The sequence below is a fragment of the Lepisosteus platostomus genome, chromosome 5, assembly GCF_059453375.1.
Source record: "Lepisosteus platostomus isolate fLepPlt1 chromosome 5, fLepPlt1.hap1, whole genome shotgun sequence".
Taxonomy (NCBI): Eukaryota; Metazoa; Chordata; class Actinopteri; order Semionotiformes; family Lepisosteidae; genus Lepisosteus; species Lepisosteus platostomus.
Genome location: NC_142615.1, coordinates 5133935 through 5153724, shown reverse-complemented (window position 1 = coordinate 5153724; position 19790 = coordinate 5133935). Strand labels below are relative to the sequence as shown.

Below are 19790 nucleotides of genomic sequence, written 5' to 3'. Positions count from 1 at the left end.
TGTGAGAGTGTTTGTCAGTGACAGTGTGTGTGTGTGTAATCTACTGGGCTCCACTGGGGTGTCTTCTGCTTGAGTCTGGGGTATCTTGAGGTGAGCTCCTGCTCATTTCTGGGGTCTCTTGAGGTGGGCTCCTTCTTGTGTCTGGGGTATCTTGAGGTGGGCTCCTGCTGGTTTCTGGGGTATCTTGAGGTGAGCTCCTGCTTGTTTCTGGGGTATCTTGAGGTGGGCTCCTTCTTGTTTCTGGGGTATCTTGAGGTGGGCTCCTGCTTGTGTCTGGGGTATCTTGAGGTGGGCTCCTGCTGGTTTCTGGGGTATCTTGAGGTGGGCTCCTGCTTGTGTCTGGGGTATCTTGAGGTGAGCTCCTGCTTGTGTTTGGGGTATCTTGAGGTGGGCTCCTGCTTGTGTCTGGGGTATCTTGAGGTGAGCTCAGAGCAGTTCAGAAGACGTAGTGTGCTGCCCTCTGCTGTAAAACGACCTTGCACCCCGTTTCCTTAGAGAGAGATTAAGCAGAGAAAGACCTGCTTGTTTTGGGGGTGTCCTGGGCAGAGAGCTCCTGCTTGTTTTTGGGGTGTCCTTGGGCGGCCACTTGCTTATTTCTGAGGTGTCCGGGGGAAGGTCAAAGGATGTATGGACAACCGTTTGCTCTGAAGTGACCTTGCTCCCCCTTTTCCATAGGGAAAGGTACTGCTGAGACTTCCAGACACGATGAAGGAGACAGTGGAGGGAAAGAAGGAGGAGCTGCTGGGCTACGTGCAGGACCAAATCGAATCCAGACAGGATTTCGAGGAGTTTGAAAAGTATATGGCTGCTGAGTGCGAGACGTTCCTGCAGAAACACAAAACAAAGTTTGGCGTGAAGGTGGGCTGTATAGTGGCCGGGTCTGTGCTAGCCGCGACTGGGGGCGTGGCCGGAGGCCTGGTTGTCGGAGGCGTTATTGCTGTAAACGTTGGGGTTGGGATGGCAACTACTGCGGGGGTGGGGGCGTTGTCAGTTATCATCAAGTTCTTCAAGACAAAGACAAAGACAAAGACGAAGTCACAGTGACAGCCACCCTCTCGAACCCCGAGCCAGACCCACAGAGAGACTATCAAATCCATTCTTTATCCTCAGGTGTCTTTTCTTCACTAGAGACCACAGGTACAGGGTGCAGACAAGGGAACCACTGTACGCCTTGCAGAGGGGTGAACAGTAGGGGGCGCTACAGCCCCAGGTGGAGTTTTCAGTAATGAGGAAATTCCTGGATATGCACTAGAGGCCATTGGTGCAGATGACTCCCTCTCTGTGTCCACAGTGCCCAACATTCTCCTACAGACCTTGATATGAACCCTGTCCAGCAGCCCTCCTGCTGTGGTGGGAACAGAAATCATCTGGATTTCTCTCCTTCCCCTGTTACAGAGACTCAAACCAGCACAAGCCCTTAAACACTTTACTCACTCAGGTGGGTTTGAGTCTTTTATATGATTCTACAGCACCTATAACAAAGAAATAATTAGCTATTTTTTCCTCAGCCCTTCATTAATTTCATTAGCACAGGGCAACTTCACTACAGTTGTGAATTGAGACTTCACTGGTGCAGGGTAACTCCTCCCCAGATCTACAGTTGTGAATTAAGACTTCACTTGTACAGGGTAACTTCTCCCCAGGGCTACAGTTGTGAAGTGAGACTTCACTGGTGCAGGGTAACTTCTCCCCAGGGCTACAGTTGTGCATTGAGACTTCACTGGTGCAGGGTAACTTCTCCCCAGATCTACAGTTGTGAATTGAGACTTTACTGGTACAGGGTAACTTCTCCCCAGGGCTACAGTTGTGAATTGAGACTTCACTAGTGCAGGGTAACTTCTCCCCAGATCTACAGTTGTGAATTAAGACTTCACTGGTGCAGGGTAACTTCTCCCCAGATCTACAGTTGTGAATTAAGACTGCACTGGTGCAGGGTAACCTCTCCCCAGATCTACAGTTGTTATGAATCATCTCTAGTGGAGAGTAATGTCTCCTCAGGCCTACAGCTAGCAGGACCTATAAGCCTGCCTGACAGGTTTTTGATCTTGGGTTCAGACAGGACTCTTTGTGTACTTCATGTTTCAGGATGATTGTGTCTTTCAGCGATAAAAATAAATAAAAACTACATATCTCAGGTGTCTGTGGGTTTTCAGTCTGACTCCAGCAATTTCCAGTCAACTTTGAAATATCTCTGAAATAAACTACAACTCCATTCTACCCACAATCCTCCCGTTTCCTTTTTGGAAAGGGCACCCAGAAGAAGCCCACATGACCACAGGAGAACATGCAAACTCCACCCAGATAACACCCCAGGACCAGAAGTGAAATCAAGGCACCAGCGCCTCAAGACAGCAATAAAAACCATGTCTTGGTTTAAGATTTAATGTTTTCACACTCCTGCATTCAAGCTGTTGTGCAGCAAAGCCCTCTCTGTCAGAATTGTATTTCAAGTCTAAGTTCTGAAACTAATTGTCTCTCCTAGAAAATCAAACTGCAATTAAAATGCTGCCGAGCCTGTTGAGTCAATTTAGTAAAACAGAAAACATACAGCTGATGTATATCTATAGACATCTGCATTAATAATATTGGGAACTATGAAAAAAAATAAAGGAGACTGGCATCCCTTGGTATAAATTGAAAAACCAGTGTCCCAGTTAACCCAGAGCAATCCCAGACCACCTGAGTGAGGAGACTCTGCAGTCAGAATGGAGCACTGTCTCCCCTGCAGTCACACTGCCCTGCGGACACAACACACAACAACACAGATTGGCAATTTCACCAGTAAAAAAAGTGAAAGATTCTATACACCTTGTACAGAGAGAACTGGACTGTACACACACCTTATACTGGGAGAACTGGACTGTACACACACCTTGTACTGAGATCAGGATTCTACATACACCTTGTACTGAGAGATCTGGACTCTACATATACCTTGTACTGAGATCAGGACTCTACACACACCTTGTACTGAGAGATCAGGACTCTACACACACCTTGTACTGAGATCAGGACTCTACACACAACTTATACTGAGATCAGGACTCTTCACACACCTTGTACTGAGAGATCTGGACTCTACATACACCTTGTACTGAGATCAGGACTCTACATACACCTTGTACTGGGAGATCTGGACTCTACACACACCTTATACTGAGATCAGGACTCTTCACACACCTTGTACTGAGAGATCTGGACTCTACACACACCTTGCACTGAGATCAGGACTCTGCACACACCTTATACTGAGAGATCAGGACTCTAAACACACCTTGTACTGAGAGATCTGGACTCTACACACACCTTGTACTGAGATCAGGACTCTACACACACCTTATACTGAGAGATCAGGACTCTACACACACCTTGTACTGAGGGATCTGGACTCTACACACACCTTGACAATTGTACTGAGAGAGCTACACACTACACATACTGTACTGAGAGAACAGGACCCTACACACACCTTACTGATAGAGCTATAGATTACACACACCTTGAACAGAGACAGCAAACACACTCTGGAAGAGCCAGACAAGCCAGTAATCAAACAAGTGTGGTGAGTCCACACTCAGCAGCACAAAGACCCACTGCACTGATTGTGTGAAACTGGGGTCCCATATCTCTCCTTCGTCTTCCTCAGGGTGGAAAACCAGCCCATCCTTCTGCTCCTTCCATTTCAAACTGGTTCTGTTCATCAGTGTGCCTGGACAGCAGCCCCCTCATCTGGACAGAGAAGAAGAGCACAGACTGCTTGAGAGCAGGGCTGGATCTGGACTGGAGCACCAGCCAGCAATACTGATCCATCACCCTGAGTGTAACTAGTACAGTCTGTACGCAGATCCAGTAATATTCACACAGCCCTGATCATTATAGATATATAATTCTCCACACTGTACACTGATCCAGTAATATTCACACAGTCCTGATCATGATAGATATATAATTCTCCACACTGTACACTGATCCAGTAATACTCACACAGCCCTGATCATTATAGATATATAATTCTCCACAGTGTATACTGATCCAGTAATACTCACACAGTCCTGATCAGTGTACAGTTCCTGCACCAATGAAGTCTCAATTCACAACTGTAGACCTGGGGAGAAGTTACCCTGCACCAGTGAAGTCTCACTTCACAACTGTTGATCTGGGGAGAAGTTTCCCTTGTCGAAGAAAAGTCTTCACTCAGGTTAGGTGTGGTCAAGTCCTGTATTCATGCCCATGCGGAGGATATAATCATGCAGATCTGATAGCAGCCTCTCATACAGATCTGTGAGTAACCTCTCCACCGAGATGAGAAATGCAGTGAGTTTTATACAGCACATTCACACAGGAAAGCTCATTCTAAATGTCCATATTAGGAGTTGTTTTTCTCTCTACCGACATTTCTTTGTGATTGACCACGTTCTTCTTAAGAAGCAGTTTCACCTTGCATACAGACAAAAGGACGTGTATAAATAAAAGGTGTGAAATGAGCTGGACATTCTGCTGTTGTACCATTAATATCAAAAAGTCAAATAATATGCTTGCAATTGTTCTTTCATACTGTGGCTGGGTGAAAGGCATTTTTCAAAACCACCTAGTCACTATCTGATACACTTTAAAAAAGGTAAATGCTAAAATTAGTCTCTGCACCAATGAAGTCTCAATTCACAACTGTACACCTGGGGAGAAGTTACCCTTGTAGGCAACCTCTCACGAGGCACCAATAACTGTAGGGGTTTGTGCATTTACTGGGACAATTAGTCACAAAAATGATTCTTTTGATGGTATTAGAATCCAACCTTGTGGGATAACTCAAACAACGCACACACATGGATCCTGTAACATGAGAATACATTTATTAATACATAAAATGTGCATATAAACATAACAGATCTTATCGAGAGGGTTAGCAGAATACAAAAGGTATATTCAATCATGAAGAGTTACAATCACCAAAAGGGACATACAGTACATTCAGTATATCATTCATTTAGACCGTTTCGTAAATGAACTTGGTTTACAACTTCTACACCAGATACTCAAAAGCAAGTACATGACTCATAGGAATAATAATAATAATAATAATAGCTTACACTTATAGAGCGCTTTTCTGGACACTCCACTCAAAGCGCCTGACAGGTCATGGGGAATCCCACTACCGCCACCAGTGTGCAGCCCCACCTGGATGATGCGGCAGCAGCCATAGTGCGCCAGAACGCTCCCCACACACCAGCTCTCAGTGGGGAGGAGAGCAGAGTGATGAAGCCAGTTCAGAGAGGGGGGTTATTAGGAGGCTATGAGGGGTAAGGGCCAATGGGAAATTTGGCCCGGACAACGGGGTTACACCCCTACTCCTTTCGAGAAACGCCCTGGGATTTTTAATGACCACGGAGAGTCAGGACCTCGGTTTTACGTCTCATCCGAAGGACGGCGCCTGTTTACAGTCTAGTGTCCCCATCGCTATACTGGGGCATTAGGACCCACATGGACCGCAGGGTGAGAGCGCCCCCTGCTGGCCCCACTCACACCTCTCCCAGCAGCAACCTTAGTTTTTCCCAGGAGGTCTCCCCTCCAGGTGCTGACCAGGCTCACACCTGCTGAGCGTCAGTGGGGGGGGCTGCCAGTTGTGAGTTGCAGGGTGATATGGCTGCTGGCTCCAGTTGATATTAAATTGATATCAACTGGCGTTGAGGTAACAGTTGAATTCTCGAGCTGTAATGCAGAATGCTGAATACTCATCCAATCTCTGTGGGTTCAAGTGGCGGGCTTGTTGCTGTGTCCAATCGACGTTCTCTGGCCCGGTGCCAGGCAAGCCTGGTGCGGATGGCTGTGTGGGAGAAGGAGGGAGAGATTCCTGCTGCGATGCGCTGCTGATGCTCTCTGAAGACCGGCAGAGTTGGCAGAGAAACTAGCAGAGTTGTGCACATGGAAAGTGACTGAGGGTCCAAGCCAGTCACACTCTTTAGACGGGAAGAAGACCGGTTCGTTCCCGATTTCACGCTAGTCCTGAATCCTGAGATGCAGCTGTCCACAGTTCCGACCGTAGTTCACTTGTTGATCAGGTGAACGTCCGCGTTGGGTTCACGAGGCTTGCTGCTGATGTTAACCTCGGGTGGATCCTTTGGGTACACGAGGGCAACCTCTGTTCTTGACTCTTAGAACAAAGGAAAGTCCTGGGACTCGGACACACTGGCTGTTGCGTGATTGTCCGAGCTGAGTTGGAGAATGTCCAGCAGGAGCCTGGAGAATGCGAAGCCCTGTGCTGCCTGTTTTAACTGGAGGAACTATGGTCGTTCATTGGTTGAAAGTCTCATGGGCATCAGAGACCCAAGTGGGGTTACCCTGCCCTACCAGTTCCTGATTGGCTGAGGATGAGTAACAATGCACTCTGACCTTAGGATTGTAAACCAACTTGGGATGAGACTCTCCCAGAATCTCCCAGACAGTAAGGCGCCAGAGATTACCATTTATGAGGGTGGCTGATGTGTCTCAACTTTGGGAGTTGTTCCTTATCAGGACACTATCGGCTTGAAAAACAACTTAAATGTTAACCAAATGGAATGGCCTCTCTGTATCAAGCACCACTGAGATGAAAGAGAGAGGGACTGGCAAGGGAGCAGCAAACTTAATTACTGTGTTTTTAATAAGCCTTGCCACTACACCCTGCACCAGTGAAGTCTCAATTCACAACTGTAGACCTGAGGAGAAGTTCCCCTGCACTAGTGAAGTCTCAATTCACAACTGTACACCTGGGGAGAGGTTACCCTGAACTAGTGAAGTCTCAATTCACAACTGTACACCTGGGGAGAAGTTACCCTGTGCTAATGAACGCTCAATTAATGAGGGCCTGAGGAAAAAATTAACTTGTACTAGCTAATTATTTCTTTGTTATAGGTGCTGTAGAGTCATATAAAAGACTCAAACCCACCTGAGTGAGCAAAGTGTTTAAGGGCTTGTGCTGGTTTGAGTCTCTGTAACAGGGGAAGGAGAGAAATCCAGATGATTTCTGTTCCCACCACAGCAGGAGGGCTGCTGGACAGGGTTCATATCAAGGTCTGTAGGAGAACGTTGGGCACTGTGGACACAGAGGGGGAGTCATCAGCACCAATGGGCTCTAGTGCATCTCCAGGAATTTCCTCATTACTGAAAACTCCACCTGGGGCTGTAGCGCCCCCTACTGTTCACCCTTCTGCACGGCGCACAGTGGTTGCCTTGTCTGCACCCTGTACCTGTGGTCTCTAGTGAAGAAAAGACACCTGAGGATAAAGAATGGATTCGATAGTCTCTCTGTGGGTCTGGCTCGGGGTTCGAGAGGGTGGGTGTCACTGTTCCGGCTTCTTCGTGAAGAACTCGATGGCTGGGAACACCAACGCCCCCACGCCAGTTACTAGCTTAACCCCAACGTCCGCAGCAATAACGCCTCCGACAACCAGGCCTCCGGCCACACCCGCAGTCACGGTCAGCACAGACCCGGCCACTATATAGCCCACCTTCAGACGAAACCCTTTGCTGTAATTCTGCAGGAACGTCTCGCACTCAGCGTCCATATACTTTTTATACTCCTCGAAATCCTGTTTGGATTCGATTTGGTCCTGCATGTAGCACAGCAGCTCCTCCTCCTTTCCCTCCACTGTCTCCTTCATCTTGTCTGGAAGTTTCAGCCGTACCTTTCCCTATGGAAAAGGGGAAGCAAGGTCACTTCAGAACAAACGGTCGTCCCTACATCCTCTGACCTACCCCCGGGCACCTCAAGTGTCCCAGGACACCCCAAAACAAGCAGGTCTTTCTCTGCTTGATCTTCCTCTAAGGAAACGGGGTGCAAGGTCGTTTTACAGCAGAGGGCAGCACACTACGTCTTCTGAACTGCTCAGAGCTCACCTCAAAATACCCCAGACACAAGCAGGAGCCCACCTCAAGATACCCCAGACAAAAGCAGGAGCCCACCTCAAGATATCCCAGACACAAGCAGGAGCCCACCTCAAGATACCCCAGACACAAGCAGAAGTCGCCCCAGAGGAGCCCGTCTCTCACCCTCCCAGTTTCTCTCTCACACACACTCTCACCCTCCCAGTTTCTCTCTCACACACACACACACTCTCACCTTCCCAGTTTCTCTCACACACACACACTCACCTGCTCATTCAGAAAGTTGGTGAATTCCTCCTTCGCCCTCTCGATGATGAGGAGAGTGTATTCCTTCAGGAACTTCTCTCGCTCAGAGCTCAAGAACTGACAGAGCTCCTGGAAATCCTGTGGACTGACTTTACACAGCACACGGGCCAGCAGATCTTTCTCCTTCTGCTCCACAGTCTTCCTCATCCCCATTGTGGTGTCGTGCATGTTCTTTCTCTGAGGAAACAGAGCGCAAGATCACCTTAGAGCAGAGGGCATCACCCTACACCCCCCAAACTGCTCAGGGCTCCCCAGACACAAGCAGGAGCCCACCTCAAGATACCCCAGACACAAGCAGAAGACACCCCAGTGGAGCCCAGTAGATTACACACACACAATTTCACTGACAAACACTCTTTCACATTCTCACACCCTCCCTGTTTCTCACACACACACACTCTCTCATACATTCCTCAATTTCCCTCAATAACATCTTATCTATCTACACAGAAACGATCACACACTCTCTCTCACACACATTCACACCCTCCCTGTTTCTCTCACACACACTCTCACACCCTTCCCATTTCCCTCACACTCACACACTTTCTCACACACTCACACTATCTCATACACACAAACGATCACATACTCTCTCTCATTCACACACTGTCTCTCGCTCATACACACACACATTCTCAAGGACATAGACTCTCCCACGCCTCCCCACCCCAGTTTCTCGCTCATACACACACAGGTTAGTGAAGTCCTCCTTCGCCCTCTCGATGATGAGGAGAGTGTATTCCTTCAGGAACTTCACTCGCTCAGAGCTCAGGAAATGTGAGAGCTCCTGACTTCACCCTGCACACGGGCCAGCAGATCTTCCTCCTTCTGTACCACAGTCCTCCTCATCCCCAGTGTGGGGTCGGGCGCTCAAACACACACATATGTACACACACTCTCACACCCTAATACTTACACCCTTTGTCTCACACACACTCTCTTACCTGCTCACTCAGAAAGATGATGAACTCCTGCTTCAGCTGCTGGATAGTGAGCAGGTTGAGGGTATGGATGAGCTGGAGGAGGAAGCAAAGGGGTTACAGATAGAGCTGATATTCATACAAGTATTCTGGAATCAAAGACGCTCAGAAACATGTTTCCAGGAATAATCTACCCTGACAGGCAGAAAGAACTCTTTAGTCTGAAGGGAGTGTCTCACACCGACAGACTGGAGGAACTGAGTCTCTTTAGTCTGAAGGGAATGCCCCACACTGACAAGCTGGAGGAACGGAGTCTCTTTAGTCTGAAGGGAATGCCCCACACTGACAAGCTGGAGGAACTGAGTCTCTTTAGTCTGAAGGGAGTGTCCCACACTGACAGACTGAAGGAACTGAGTCTCTTTAGTCTGAAGGGGGTGTCCCACACTGACAGGCTGGAGGAACTAAGGCTCTTTAGTCTGAAGGGAGTGTCCCACAATGACAGGCTGGAGGAACTGAGTCTCTTTAGTCTGAAGGGAGTGTTCTATGCTGACAGGCTGGAGGAACTGAGTCTCAATATTCTGAATGGACTGAAGACAGCAACAGAGAAAGGATTAAAAGATTTTCTGGGTCAGCAGGAAAGAGTGAGACTCACCTCTGCAGGAGAGGAAATTCTGTAGTTGCTTTTCAGAATCATATGTGCCATCTCCTACAGAGAAAATAATAAGGTAAGTGAGGCTTCACTGGGCTTAACTCTTTCTAAGACCATTCATTCTCAACAACTGAAAGAAATCACATTAGAACAACTGATGGCTGACATCACCCTGTACACACTGAATGACTTGTAGTTTACTGCACTGTACTGTGTTTCTACCATGATCTCACTGGGCTTTACTGCACTGTACTGGTTTCTACGCTGCTCTTTGAGGTGTTGTACCCTAGTGGTGTAGTGATGGATGTTGACTGATTCAGTGAATAATGTCTTACCTTGAATTTCCCTGCCAGTGTCTTTCCTGTCACGGTTGACCGTGTCGTCTGCAGGACCTGGCCAATGTGGTTGATGAACTCTTTCAGGCAGTGCTGAAACTGTTCATTCATTTCTTAGAAACACACAACAAGGAAACAAATGAGTCAACTGAAGATCCTGAAGCTCTATAGTCTTGAACTTAGACTGGACTACTAGGGGATCTAATTTTCACAGCTCAACACCGCCTCCATGTGGCTCCTCAGTGACACTGCTCTGGGAGTGAAGCTGTCTGGTTTTTACCTTGCATGGTTCCTTGTTGGCTCCAAAGCAGTTGGTCCCCAGGTAAGGGCATAAGGTGACAGCGTGGTTTCTTCTCCTTGATGATCCTCAGAGCCTGCTTGTTTGTCCCGGACTTCTCCAGGCGCTGAAAGCACAGACAGACATGTCGACTCAGGAAAGGGGTAGGATGCCAGCCCTCTGTGCTTGAGTGGAGTGTCTCACACCGACAGGCTGGAGGAACTGAGTCTCTCCAGTCTGAAGGGAGTGTCCCACACTGACAGGCTGGAGGAACAGAATCTCTTCGAATCTCTTCGTCTGTTGGTGGCACTGTTGTACCTCCTGACCAGTCTAGAGAATCAGTAATTCTTTGTCGTTCTCAGTACAGGTCAGGGCTATATATATAAGGTCCACAGTACTTCTCCTACCTGGATGATTCTCTCCAGGTGTCGGGATCCTCCAGTCTGTCCACATTCTTGAGTTTGTGTCCAGTCCCGCACCAGGAAATAGAACCCCTTTATTAGAGATTGAGAAAGATCTCATATCAGCTTACCTTACAAAGTCATGAAATCTTATCTAGCTCTATAGAAGAGCCTCTGTCACCGTCCTATGGCGCAGCTCAAGTAATAACACGTGCTTGAGAATGATTGAAATCCTTCTTCTCCCAAGAGATTGATTAGCTTAATCAATACTCTGAGTGAATTCTGACTGCTGTTATGATGCCTGCAAATCTGCTTTCTTCCAAGTGGACACTGCATGCCTTAGTAAACTGGTATTGCTCATTAAATCCACCAGCTGCCTATGAGTCTGCCTACGAGTCTGCTACATACCCTCCATTTCTTGTGTTTTATTTCAATCCTGTCTCTCCTCTCCCTGCCCTGTTGTCCTCAACAAAATAACCTCTTCAAACCCTTATAAGACAATCAGACAGCACAGAAACCGCCCTGGTCAAAGTCCCTAACAATCTGTTTATGGCTTCAGACTCTGTTTCTCTTCCTATCCTTTTAGACTTCAGTGCTGCTTTCGTCACTGTTAACCATGAGATCTTACTCTCTTGTGTTGAGACTGTGTTTGCAGTTTCTGACACTGCTCCCAAATGGTTCAGGTCTTATCTGATGCCAGGGGCTCTACTATTCAGCATTGACTTGTATCTACGTGGTCAATTATTAAGATCACATGGTCTGATCTATCATTTCAACGCTGATGATGCTTAAAGCTATATCTGTACTAAGCCTGACACTGAAGTGGCTGTCTCTGCACTGACTGTATCTCTAATATAAAAGCCTGGGTGACTCCAAATCTCCTTATCTTAAACTACAACAAGACTGAAGTCATGCTGCTCAGCACCTGTGTTACACTAAGGTAAAGCCAGTGTAGTAGCCCTATCTGTGGACAGCGCTGTGCTTGAATTTTAATCAAAATTGAAGAATTTAGGAGTGACCCTAGCTTGACTTCCTGCTCAGGTGCAAGTGATCACATTACTCCTATCCTGGAATCCCTGCAGTGACGTCCTGTCAGGTTTCATGTCAACTTCAAAATCCTCCTGCTCACCTATAAGGCTCTACATGGCTTGGCACCTCAGTACCTGTCTGAACTTTTATCACCCTACTCCCCACCTCACAACCTTCGCTCTTCTAACTCTGGTCTCCTAATTGTCTCCCAAGCATGTCTACACTCCATGGGTGACAGGGTCTTCTCCTGCTCTGCCCCAGAGCTCTGGAAATGTATCCCCAAGTACATCAGAGAATCACACTCCCTGAGCTCTTTCCAATCTAGAATCAAAACCTTTCTGTTCTGAAAGGCTTTTATTGAACCAATTACTTACTATTACTTAATTAGTGACTACTGCTGCACCTCGAACCACCTGTCTTACTTATTTGTTATTTTATATACTTTGGCATTTGCTTATAATGGTTTTCTAAAGTTAAGAACTTTGAGATGATACTTTTAAAACATGCTACATAAAACAAAGTAGTTCAAGTGAGGGAGCTGCGTCAGCATGTGCAGGCTGCAAAGGAACAAGTAACAGGTTTATTCCCTGCTGAAAAGAGAAGAGAGAAAACAGAAACGTTTCTTCTCTTTTCAGCCTGGAATTAACATATTTGTTCCTTTACATAAAATAAAGTTTATTATAACATGTTATTTTTACATGTCCAGGTAAAAAAGACATCACCTGGTTTGCAGGTGATAAAACAGATCTGAACTTTTTTCTGTTCACTGAAGAGTAAAGTTCGTACCTGAAAATGCTGCAGGTCAAAGGCGGCTCCCCCCTTTTGTACCACAAGATGCAGCAGCTGCAAACAGAGTAAACACAGGCCATCCGTGTGTCAGAGGCAGGCAGAGACAGAGAGAGACAGCCATCGGTTCTCTTTATTAAAACTGTCTGTAATTGCAGAGTTAATTATCTCTGTTTTGGCAACAGTGTAATTTACCACTCATGGCAATAATCCTGAGACAGAATTTGAATCTGTCAGACAGTCTGATAGAGACAGAGGTAATAATAATAATTGCTTACATTTATAGCGCTTTTCTGGACACTCCACTCAAAGTGCTTTACAGGTAATGGGGAATCCCACTACCACCACCAGTGTGCAGCCCCACCTGGATGATGCGACGGCAGCCATAGTGCGCCAGAACGCTCCCCACCCACAAGCTCTCAGTGCGGAGCAGAGTGATGAAGCCAGTTCAGAGAGGGGGGGTTATTAGGAGGTCATGATGGGTAAGGGCCAATGGGAAATTTGGCCAGGACACCGGGGTTACACCCCTACTCTTCTCGAGAAACGCCCTGGGATTTTTAATGACCACAGAGAGTCAGGACCTCGGTTTTACGTCTCATCTGAAGGACGGTATCTGTTTACAGTCTAGTGTCCCCCTCACTATACTGGGGCATTAGGACCCACACAGACCGCAGGGTGAGAGCGCCCCCTGCTGGCCCCACTAACACCTCTTCCAGCAGCAACCTTAGTTTTTCCCAGGAGTCTCCCCTCCAGGTACTGACCAGGCTCACACCTGCTGAGCTTCAGTGGGGGGGGCTGCCAGTTGTGAGTTTCGGAGTGATATGGATGCTGGTACTCATAAAAACAAACATGGATGCACATATAAAACAAATATACAAATCCAATCACATACACAGGCAGACACACATTGGGAAAGATGGGACTTGCCTACTCATATAGCTGTGTGAGGGAAACCAGGCAGCACAGAGCATCACACACAACAGCACCTCGAGTCATGCAGTGCTGCACTCATGCCACATGTCACCAGCAGGGGGCGAACTCACACCCCGGTCCACAGTCCCAGCTGAAGGACCTGTGATACCGAGAGGCTCCTGGTTTCAGCCCCCAGCTGCACCACAGCTCCCTTGCTCAGGCGCTGCCCAGCACATCGGGGGATAAGACCGCGGCCGAGCTCTGTACCTCCAGGTAGTCCAGGTCTGTTGTCTTCACATCAGTGTGGACGTTGAAGATCTGGGAGAGAGGACAGGGGGGGACAGGTGAGCTCTCTGGGAGGCAGCAAGGGGCTCACAGTCACCCCGGAAGGTGGGACAAGGCCCCACAATTCTCACCACGTGCGAGCTGAGAAAGACGCTCAGGGCACACAGCTTCACGCTCAGCTCCATCTCCCGCGACAGATCCACGGAGCCCTCAGTGTCCACCAGGAAGACGGCCAACTGGACAGAGGGGACAGAGACAGAGTGTTCAGAGCAGAGCTGCAGTGGTCATCTGTCCCCCCCCCCTCCCCTCCAGTACCAAGACACAGCTGGAAGAGCTTTACACAAAGGGTGGGGGGAGTGTGGAGCAAGCTGCCCAGCCAATGGCTCAATGACCTGAATCTTCCCACTCCTGAGCAGAGAACGGTTTCCGGTTTGTCACACAGATGCCCCGAGTGTGGACAAGGGGGTCCCAGGGGCTGGTGAGGGGCAGAAGAGCTCTTGTTCCTGCCTGTTCAAGATGCCTGCAGGGTCTGTGAATGACTGAGTTGGACCAGCACCTGTCTGAGCCATCGAGTCGTACCCCCTACAACAGACAAATTCCCAGCTCGGACGGTGCTTGCCTTGCCCTTCTGCGTCTCCAGGAACAGAGGCTGGCTCCAGATGAACACACCCTTCGTCATGGTCTCAGTTCCAGGCCGCCACTCGAACCCTCGCAGAGGCTCACTGTCACTCATCCTGTCCCACTCGTCCTGAGTCCACAAGAAAGGGAGCTTTCACAACCAGGGCCATAAAACGCTGCTTTACACAGAGAGTGGAGGGGGTGGGGTGCTCTCACCATGTTAGACAGCTTGCGAAGGAGGTAGTTGAGGAGGAAGGACTTGCCCTTCCTCCTCTCCCCGACAATAGACACCACGCAGACCGGAGTCTCCCTCACATCTGAGCAGAGGAAGCACTGCCGAAGCACGTCCTCTTGGAACAGGAGGGAGCCATCAGGCCTGGCCTGGACCAGCTGAATGGGCCTGCCAGGGCCCTGGAGGTGGAACACATTTAAAACTGAGACCAGGAGGTCTTTACACAGAGGGTAGTGGGAGTGTGGAGCAGAGTGCTGATGCTCACTGGAATGGCGCCTCTCTCCGATAGAGTGCTTGCCACTGCACGAGGATCACAGGTCAGTTAATGTCCACCCATCCCACGGTGTACACTTTGCACCTGCAGCACCAGGATTCCCCAGCAGGGCGGCGCAAGTGCATCTGGGTTTCAAAATGCCCCCTGTAGCCTGGTTGGCAGGCTGGTGGCGTCATGAAGAAGAGACCCAGCGTTCCATAAACCAGCCTCTGTGTCACCCAGCAGAAAACAAAACCACATCTCACCTCCTCTCTCGTGAACTCGTGGTCACACTGGATAATTTCAGGCCTGGAGGAACTGCCCAAGGAGCTGGAGCACTGAGGCTCTGACAGCAGGGGGCTCTCTACCTCCTCCTGCTCAGGCTCAGGAATCAGGGGGTCTAAAGACATGCTGGAGCAGAGGAGAGAGAGACTGAGACGTGATCAGAGCCACTCCAGAGCCAAAGACAGCACAGGACTTGAATGGCCGGACCAGCTGTCCTAGACCTGAGATGCATTTGAGTTTAAATCGTAATAGTACCTTCTCTCCGACAGGTTATGAGAATCAGAATTGCCCATGACTGCTACTGTCCCAAGTCACAATAATCCTGTTTAGACAAAGAAAAAACAGGAACAAGGTCCAATTCAAGCATGATTGCATAAATAAATACACACACTGACAGATGAGAGCAAAGTAACACACAGTATCAATCACACACTGACAGATCAGAGCAGGGTAACACATAGTACTGATCACATATTGACAGATCAGAGCAGTGTAACGCATAGTTCTGATCACATATTGACAGATCAGAGCAGTGTAACGCATAGTTCTGATCACATATTGACAGATCAGAGCAGTGTAACGCATAGTACTGATCACATATTGACAGATCAGAGCAGGGTAAGACATAGTACTGATCACATATTGACAGATCAGAGCAGTGTAACGCATAGTACTGATCACATATTGACAGATCAGAGCAGTGTAACGCATAGTACTGATCACATATTGACAGATCAGAGCAGTGTAACACACAGTAGCAATCACACACTGACAGATCAGAGCAGCATAACACAGTACTCATCACACACTGACAGATCAGAGCAGTGTAACACACAGTAGCAATCACACACTGACAGATCAGAGCAGGGTAACACACAGTACTCATCACACACTGACAGATCAAAGCAGTGTAGCAGAGTGTCAATCACACACTGACAGATCAGAGCAGGGTAACACACAGTATCAATCACACTCTGACAGATCAGAGCAGGGTAACACACAGTACTCATCACACACTGACAGATCAGAGCAGCATAACAACCAGTACTCATCACACACTGACAGATCAGAGTAGTGTAACACACAGTATCAGTCACACACTGACATATCAGAGCAGGGTAACACATAGTAGCAATCACACACTGACAGATCAGAGCAGGGTAACACAGTATCAGTCAGTGATCTTGTATCTTATATTACCTGTTTCTGTCCTGCTTCTGTCCTGGTTATTGTTGTAAAAGGTGGCTCTATAAAATGTTAAAATGTGGGGATTGAATATTTATACAAACAGCAGATTTCAGTTTTTTTATTTTTCTTAAGAATATTTCCTAATATAAAACAGTGTCACATTAAAATAATTAATGATGCATTTCAGTTCTTAGAAATATAAATATCACAGAGAACTCAATTTCAATGTAGGTTTTGTAATTCAGTAAAATGCCAGAATTGGTCAAGGGTCTGAATTCTTTTGAAAGGTCCTGTATATGTAGAAATAATTCATACTTGTACATTCTTCATTCCTAGGCAGAATTTCCAATAACCCCTTGTAATATCAAGGCCTGTCATCCTTTTTAACTTTTTTTTCACACCTTTTTTTCTACCTTCACAATTACATCAGTGAATTTTAGCCTGAAGTTGTTTTGGTCATTACTCACGGCAACACTGCATTAGAAAAAAAACATTTAATTTCTACAGTACTTACATCTGTGACAAATCAGTCCAGGTTGTAGTCATGTGTGTAACTATTATGAAAAAGGTTTTGTTTTTTTTCATGTTTTTCAAGCATTCACTTCAAAATATGTTTTTGTCAGATTACTTTATGTACTTTATAACGACTGTATAACACAATTAAAACACCTGTAGAAAGCTTCACAGCCGAAATGTTGTGTGTTTTCTTTCTTCTGTTTTCAGCAGAGAATAAACCTATTACTTCTTCCAAAGCACTTCATTGCCGACAACACCGCTGTATGCCACACTGTTCGTGCATTGATCAATAAATAAACCCTGATTGATTGATTGATTTCAATTAGAACACGTCAATAAATATCGCAGTGGATGAATACAACCTTACCAGCTGTTCCAACACTCCTGGTGATTCCTGAAGACTCACAATACCTCACAAATCCGTAACGTCTGGCCTCAGGTCATCGACTCAGCCACCTCCTCCCTCAGTTTGTTAATTAATTCACCCGATTCTCACGGGTCGGTTTCTGATTGGATCAACCACACGTTTCCTTTTATCCGAAATGACCGTAAAATCTCTGGGAGAACCAACTCCAACACGGGTGGGTACAGCAGGAGAAGAGACTTTTTTTTTACTCTGTTTTCTGTTGATAACCCACCATTTAATTCTTCTTGATGCTGGCGGTGAAGACGCAGCTGCTGTTCAACAGCTTGCAAGCTCCTGAACTGACCGCACAGCACAAGCAGGAAGGTGCAGCAGGAAGCACAGAGCAACAACAAAAAAACAAAGACGTCAAATCGAAAGGTGGAAGTTGTTTTGTTTTAAATGAGATGGGAAAGTTTCAGATCTGGTTGAAAACTTGGTCTGCGTAAGCCGTTCAACCCCTGAAATGTTTCAATTGCAGCAGCGTGAGGGATGCCAGGCCCACAGAACAACGCGGTGTACAGATACGGATCAGCAGGGCTAAAACTAAAGTAATTTTCTGTTTTCAGGCAATATTTCCTGTGTTTGTTGTGGATGGGCAAATACTGTGAGCTATGAAGGACCATGTGCACACTGCCCTTATTAATTCAATTCAATTTATTTTTATATAATATAATCACAACAAGGTTGCCCCAAGGCGCTTAACGATACAATTGACGATACATTTTGTCAATACTGTCCGATCAGACAGCGTCAATTCTCCGACAGGAATGGGATGGTCGTTTTCAACAGGTGCGTACATCGCCCAGCGTCACGGGCTAACCAAATACATCCAGAAAGTGTCTTAATATCCAAAATCTGAAGTTAAAAAAAAATCGCTCCGTTTTAGGGGTCTTGCGAGATGGTGTGTGGCATTTCAACACAAATCGTCAACCTTAACATTCAATGAGTAAAGTTGTCGCATAAATCGGTCTACAGGTGGTGATCATCTGGAACATTTAAAACGACACAAGCTTCCCCTTCAAGAGTGCGGCTTCATCGCTCTGCTCTCCTCCCCACTGAGAGCTGGTGTGTGGGGAGCGTTCTGGCGCACTATGGTTGCCGTCACATCATCCAGGTGGGGCTGCACACTGGTGATGGTAGTGGGATTCCCCATGACCTGTAAAGCGCTTTGAGTGGAGTGTCCAGAAAAGCGCTATATAAGTGTAAGCAATTATTATTATAATTGTAAGCTGTAGAACTGGGTCGAGTCACACACAGTCTTCCATCTAGATTAAATGTTGTACTGCACATGATCTGCTGGTGTCCACTGTTCCATTTTTGTTTTGTTGCTATACAATAAGAGATTGTACTGAACGCATTATGCATTTCTGTACTAAATCCTATCCATCTATCGCCCTACACTGTGACAAAGACCTACAAGAAACACTCCTTAGAGCTCTTGCTGGCACAGCGTCTTAACAAAACTTGAAAAATGTGAAGATTCCTCAGGACAGGAACTAGGGGATCTGTGTGGAGCTGGACTAGGCTGAGGCCTGGGTGGGGGGGGGACAGGACAGAGGTTGCTGGAGTGTCAAAGTACAGGTGTATTCTGGGAAAGCTCATCGGTCAAGCCCAGTGGAGAAGTGTTCTCCGAACCACAGGCCAGGCAAGAGCCACCAGTGTCTGGAGGAGTGGGGGTATCACCAGACGAGATGGCAGCTACAGAGGATCTTATGAAGAGTGAACACACTGATGATTCTGAGAAATGACAGCACTTCTGAGAGATAACAGGGTGAGAGGTGTGGAGACGTGCAGGAACACAGGCCTGGGGGCCTCAGTACAGTAACCCATGGAAACCACAGAAGGATGTGCTGCACGCTGAGCTTCCTTTCTTCTGAGAATGAAAGTGAAACAGGAGAGGTGTGTGACAGTTATAAGCTTGCTGTCTCGCATTCAGCCTTTCGTAGTTTACAATCTTATTGAAAGCCCCGCACTTGTCTAGTTTTAAATGTAACCTTCCAGGTGATCTCTGGTTTTTGATTTAATCTAAATCTGTTTGCATTTAACCCTTTATTGCACAATTATTTCTCTTATTTGATCACTCAATACACTTTATATTGCAACAAAAGACTGGTGCCTTTTGTGCTATAATCTTATGTGTTAAAATAGAAATACATTTTATTTTACTTCATTATAACTGCATGCATTATTCATACAAACATTACACTGCAGAAGTAAAATGTGACTAAATAAGTTCAGTCGGCTTGATAAATTAAAAGTGGGTGAATAAAGTGACTATGGCTGATGGACGTTACAGGAACAAATGAAGGAGTATTTATAAATGTTATAAATAAGACATCTCACAATAGTAAACATGCTAAGAAAATATCAAACTATCACCAAATATAAGCGTTCTCTTAGTGTTAGTTGAAAGACCAATGTCCCAGTTAACCCAGAGCAGTCCCAGACAGCCTGAGTGAGGAGACCCTGCAGTCAGACTGGAGCACTGTCTCCTCTGCAGTCACACTGCACCGTGTATTAAACTAGTCT

The 19790-nt window shown here is 46.9% G+C and overlaps 3 protein-coding genes across 50 annotated transcripts in view; 1 reads left to right on the top strand and 2 right to left on the bottom strand.

The window, feature by feature from the left end:
* The window catches only part of LOC148662626 (uncharacterized), a 783119-nt gene that overhangs the window by 633198 nt on the left and 130131 nt on the right, over positions 1–19790 (bottom strand). For 8 of the 11 annotated variants that reach the window (XR_015936828.1, XR_015936829.1, XR_015936827.1 and 5 more), the window contains exon 22: positions 8128–8343. Coding sequence is in view for 5 of the 11 variants with exons in the window: in XM_088632182.1 (XP_088488308.1) it covers positions 8128–8343 (216 nt within the window). In the remaining 6 variants the exon portion in view is untranslated. Of the gene's footprint in view, positions 1–4062; positions 4157–4833; positions 7668–8127; positions 8344–19790 lie in introns of those variants that run through there. The other 3 variants (XR_015936831.1, XR_015936830.1, XM_088632187.1) reach the window with 3 other exon arrangements.
* LOC148662628 (uncharacterized) overlaps positions 1–19790 on the top strand; it is a 224638-nt gene that overhangs the window by 111323 nt on the left and 93525 nt on the right. For 3 of the 29 annotated variants that reach the window (XM_088632176.1, XM_088632178.1, XM_088632165.1), the window contains one exon: positions 676–1621. The exons of 25 other annotated variants lie outside the window; for them this stretch is intronic. In XM_088632176.1, coding sequence (XP_088488302.1) covers positions 676–1044 — 369 coding nt within the window. In that variant the 3' untranslated portion in view covers positions 1045–1621. Of the gene's footprint in view, positions 1–675; positions 1623–19790 lie in introns of those variants that run through there. One more of the 29 variants, XM_088632166.1, reaches the window with a different exon arrangement.
* Positions 13950–18113, bottom strand: LOC148662631 (atlastin-1-like). Of its 10 annotated transcripts, none has more exons than XM_088632327.1 (6): positions 17223–18113; positions 16352–16398; positions 15407–15473; positions 15133–15277; positions 14598–14792; positions 13950–14505 (listed from the first exon to the last, which is right to left on the bottom strand). In XM_088632327.1, exons 3-6 carry the CDS (start codon positions 15442–15444, stop codon positions 14275–14277), a joined length of 609 nt encoding a protein of 202 aa, XP_088488453.1. In that variant the 5' UTR covers positions 15445–15473; positions 16352–16398; positions 17223–18113; the 3' UTR covers positions 13950–14274. The 10 variants fall into 10 exon arrangements, with proteins under 10 accessions (XP_088488453.1, XP_088488454.1, XP_088488455.1 ...); XM_088632328.1 differs by having other exon boundaries at positions 13956–14511; positions 14598–14781; positions 15161–15277; positions 17223–18104; XM_088632329.1 differs by having other exon boundaries at positions 13956–14511; positions 15172–15277; positions 17223–18104.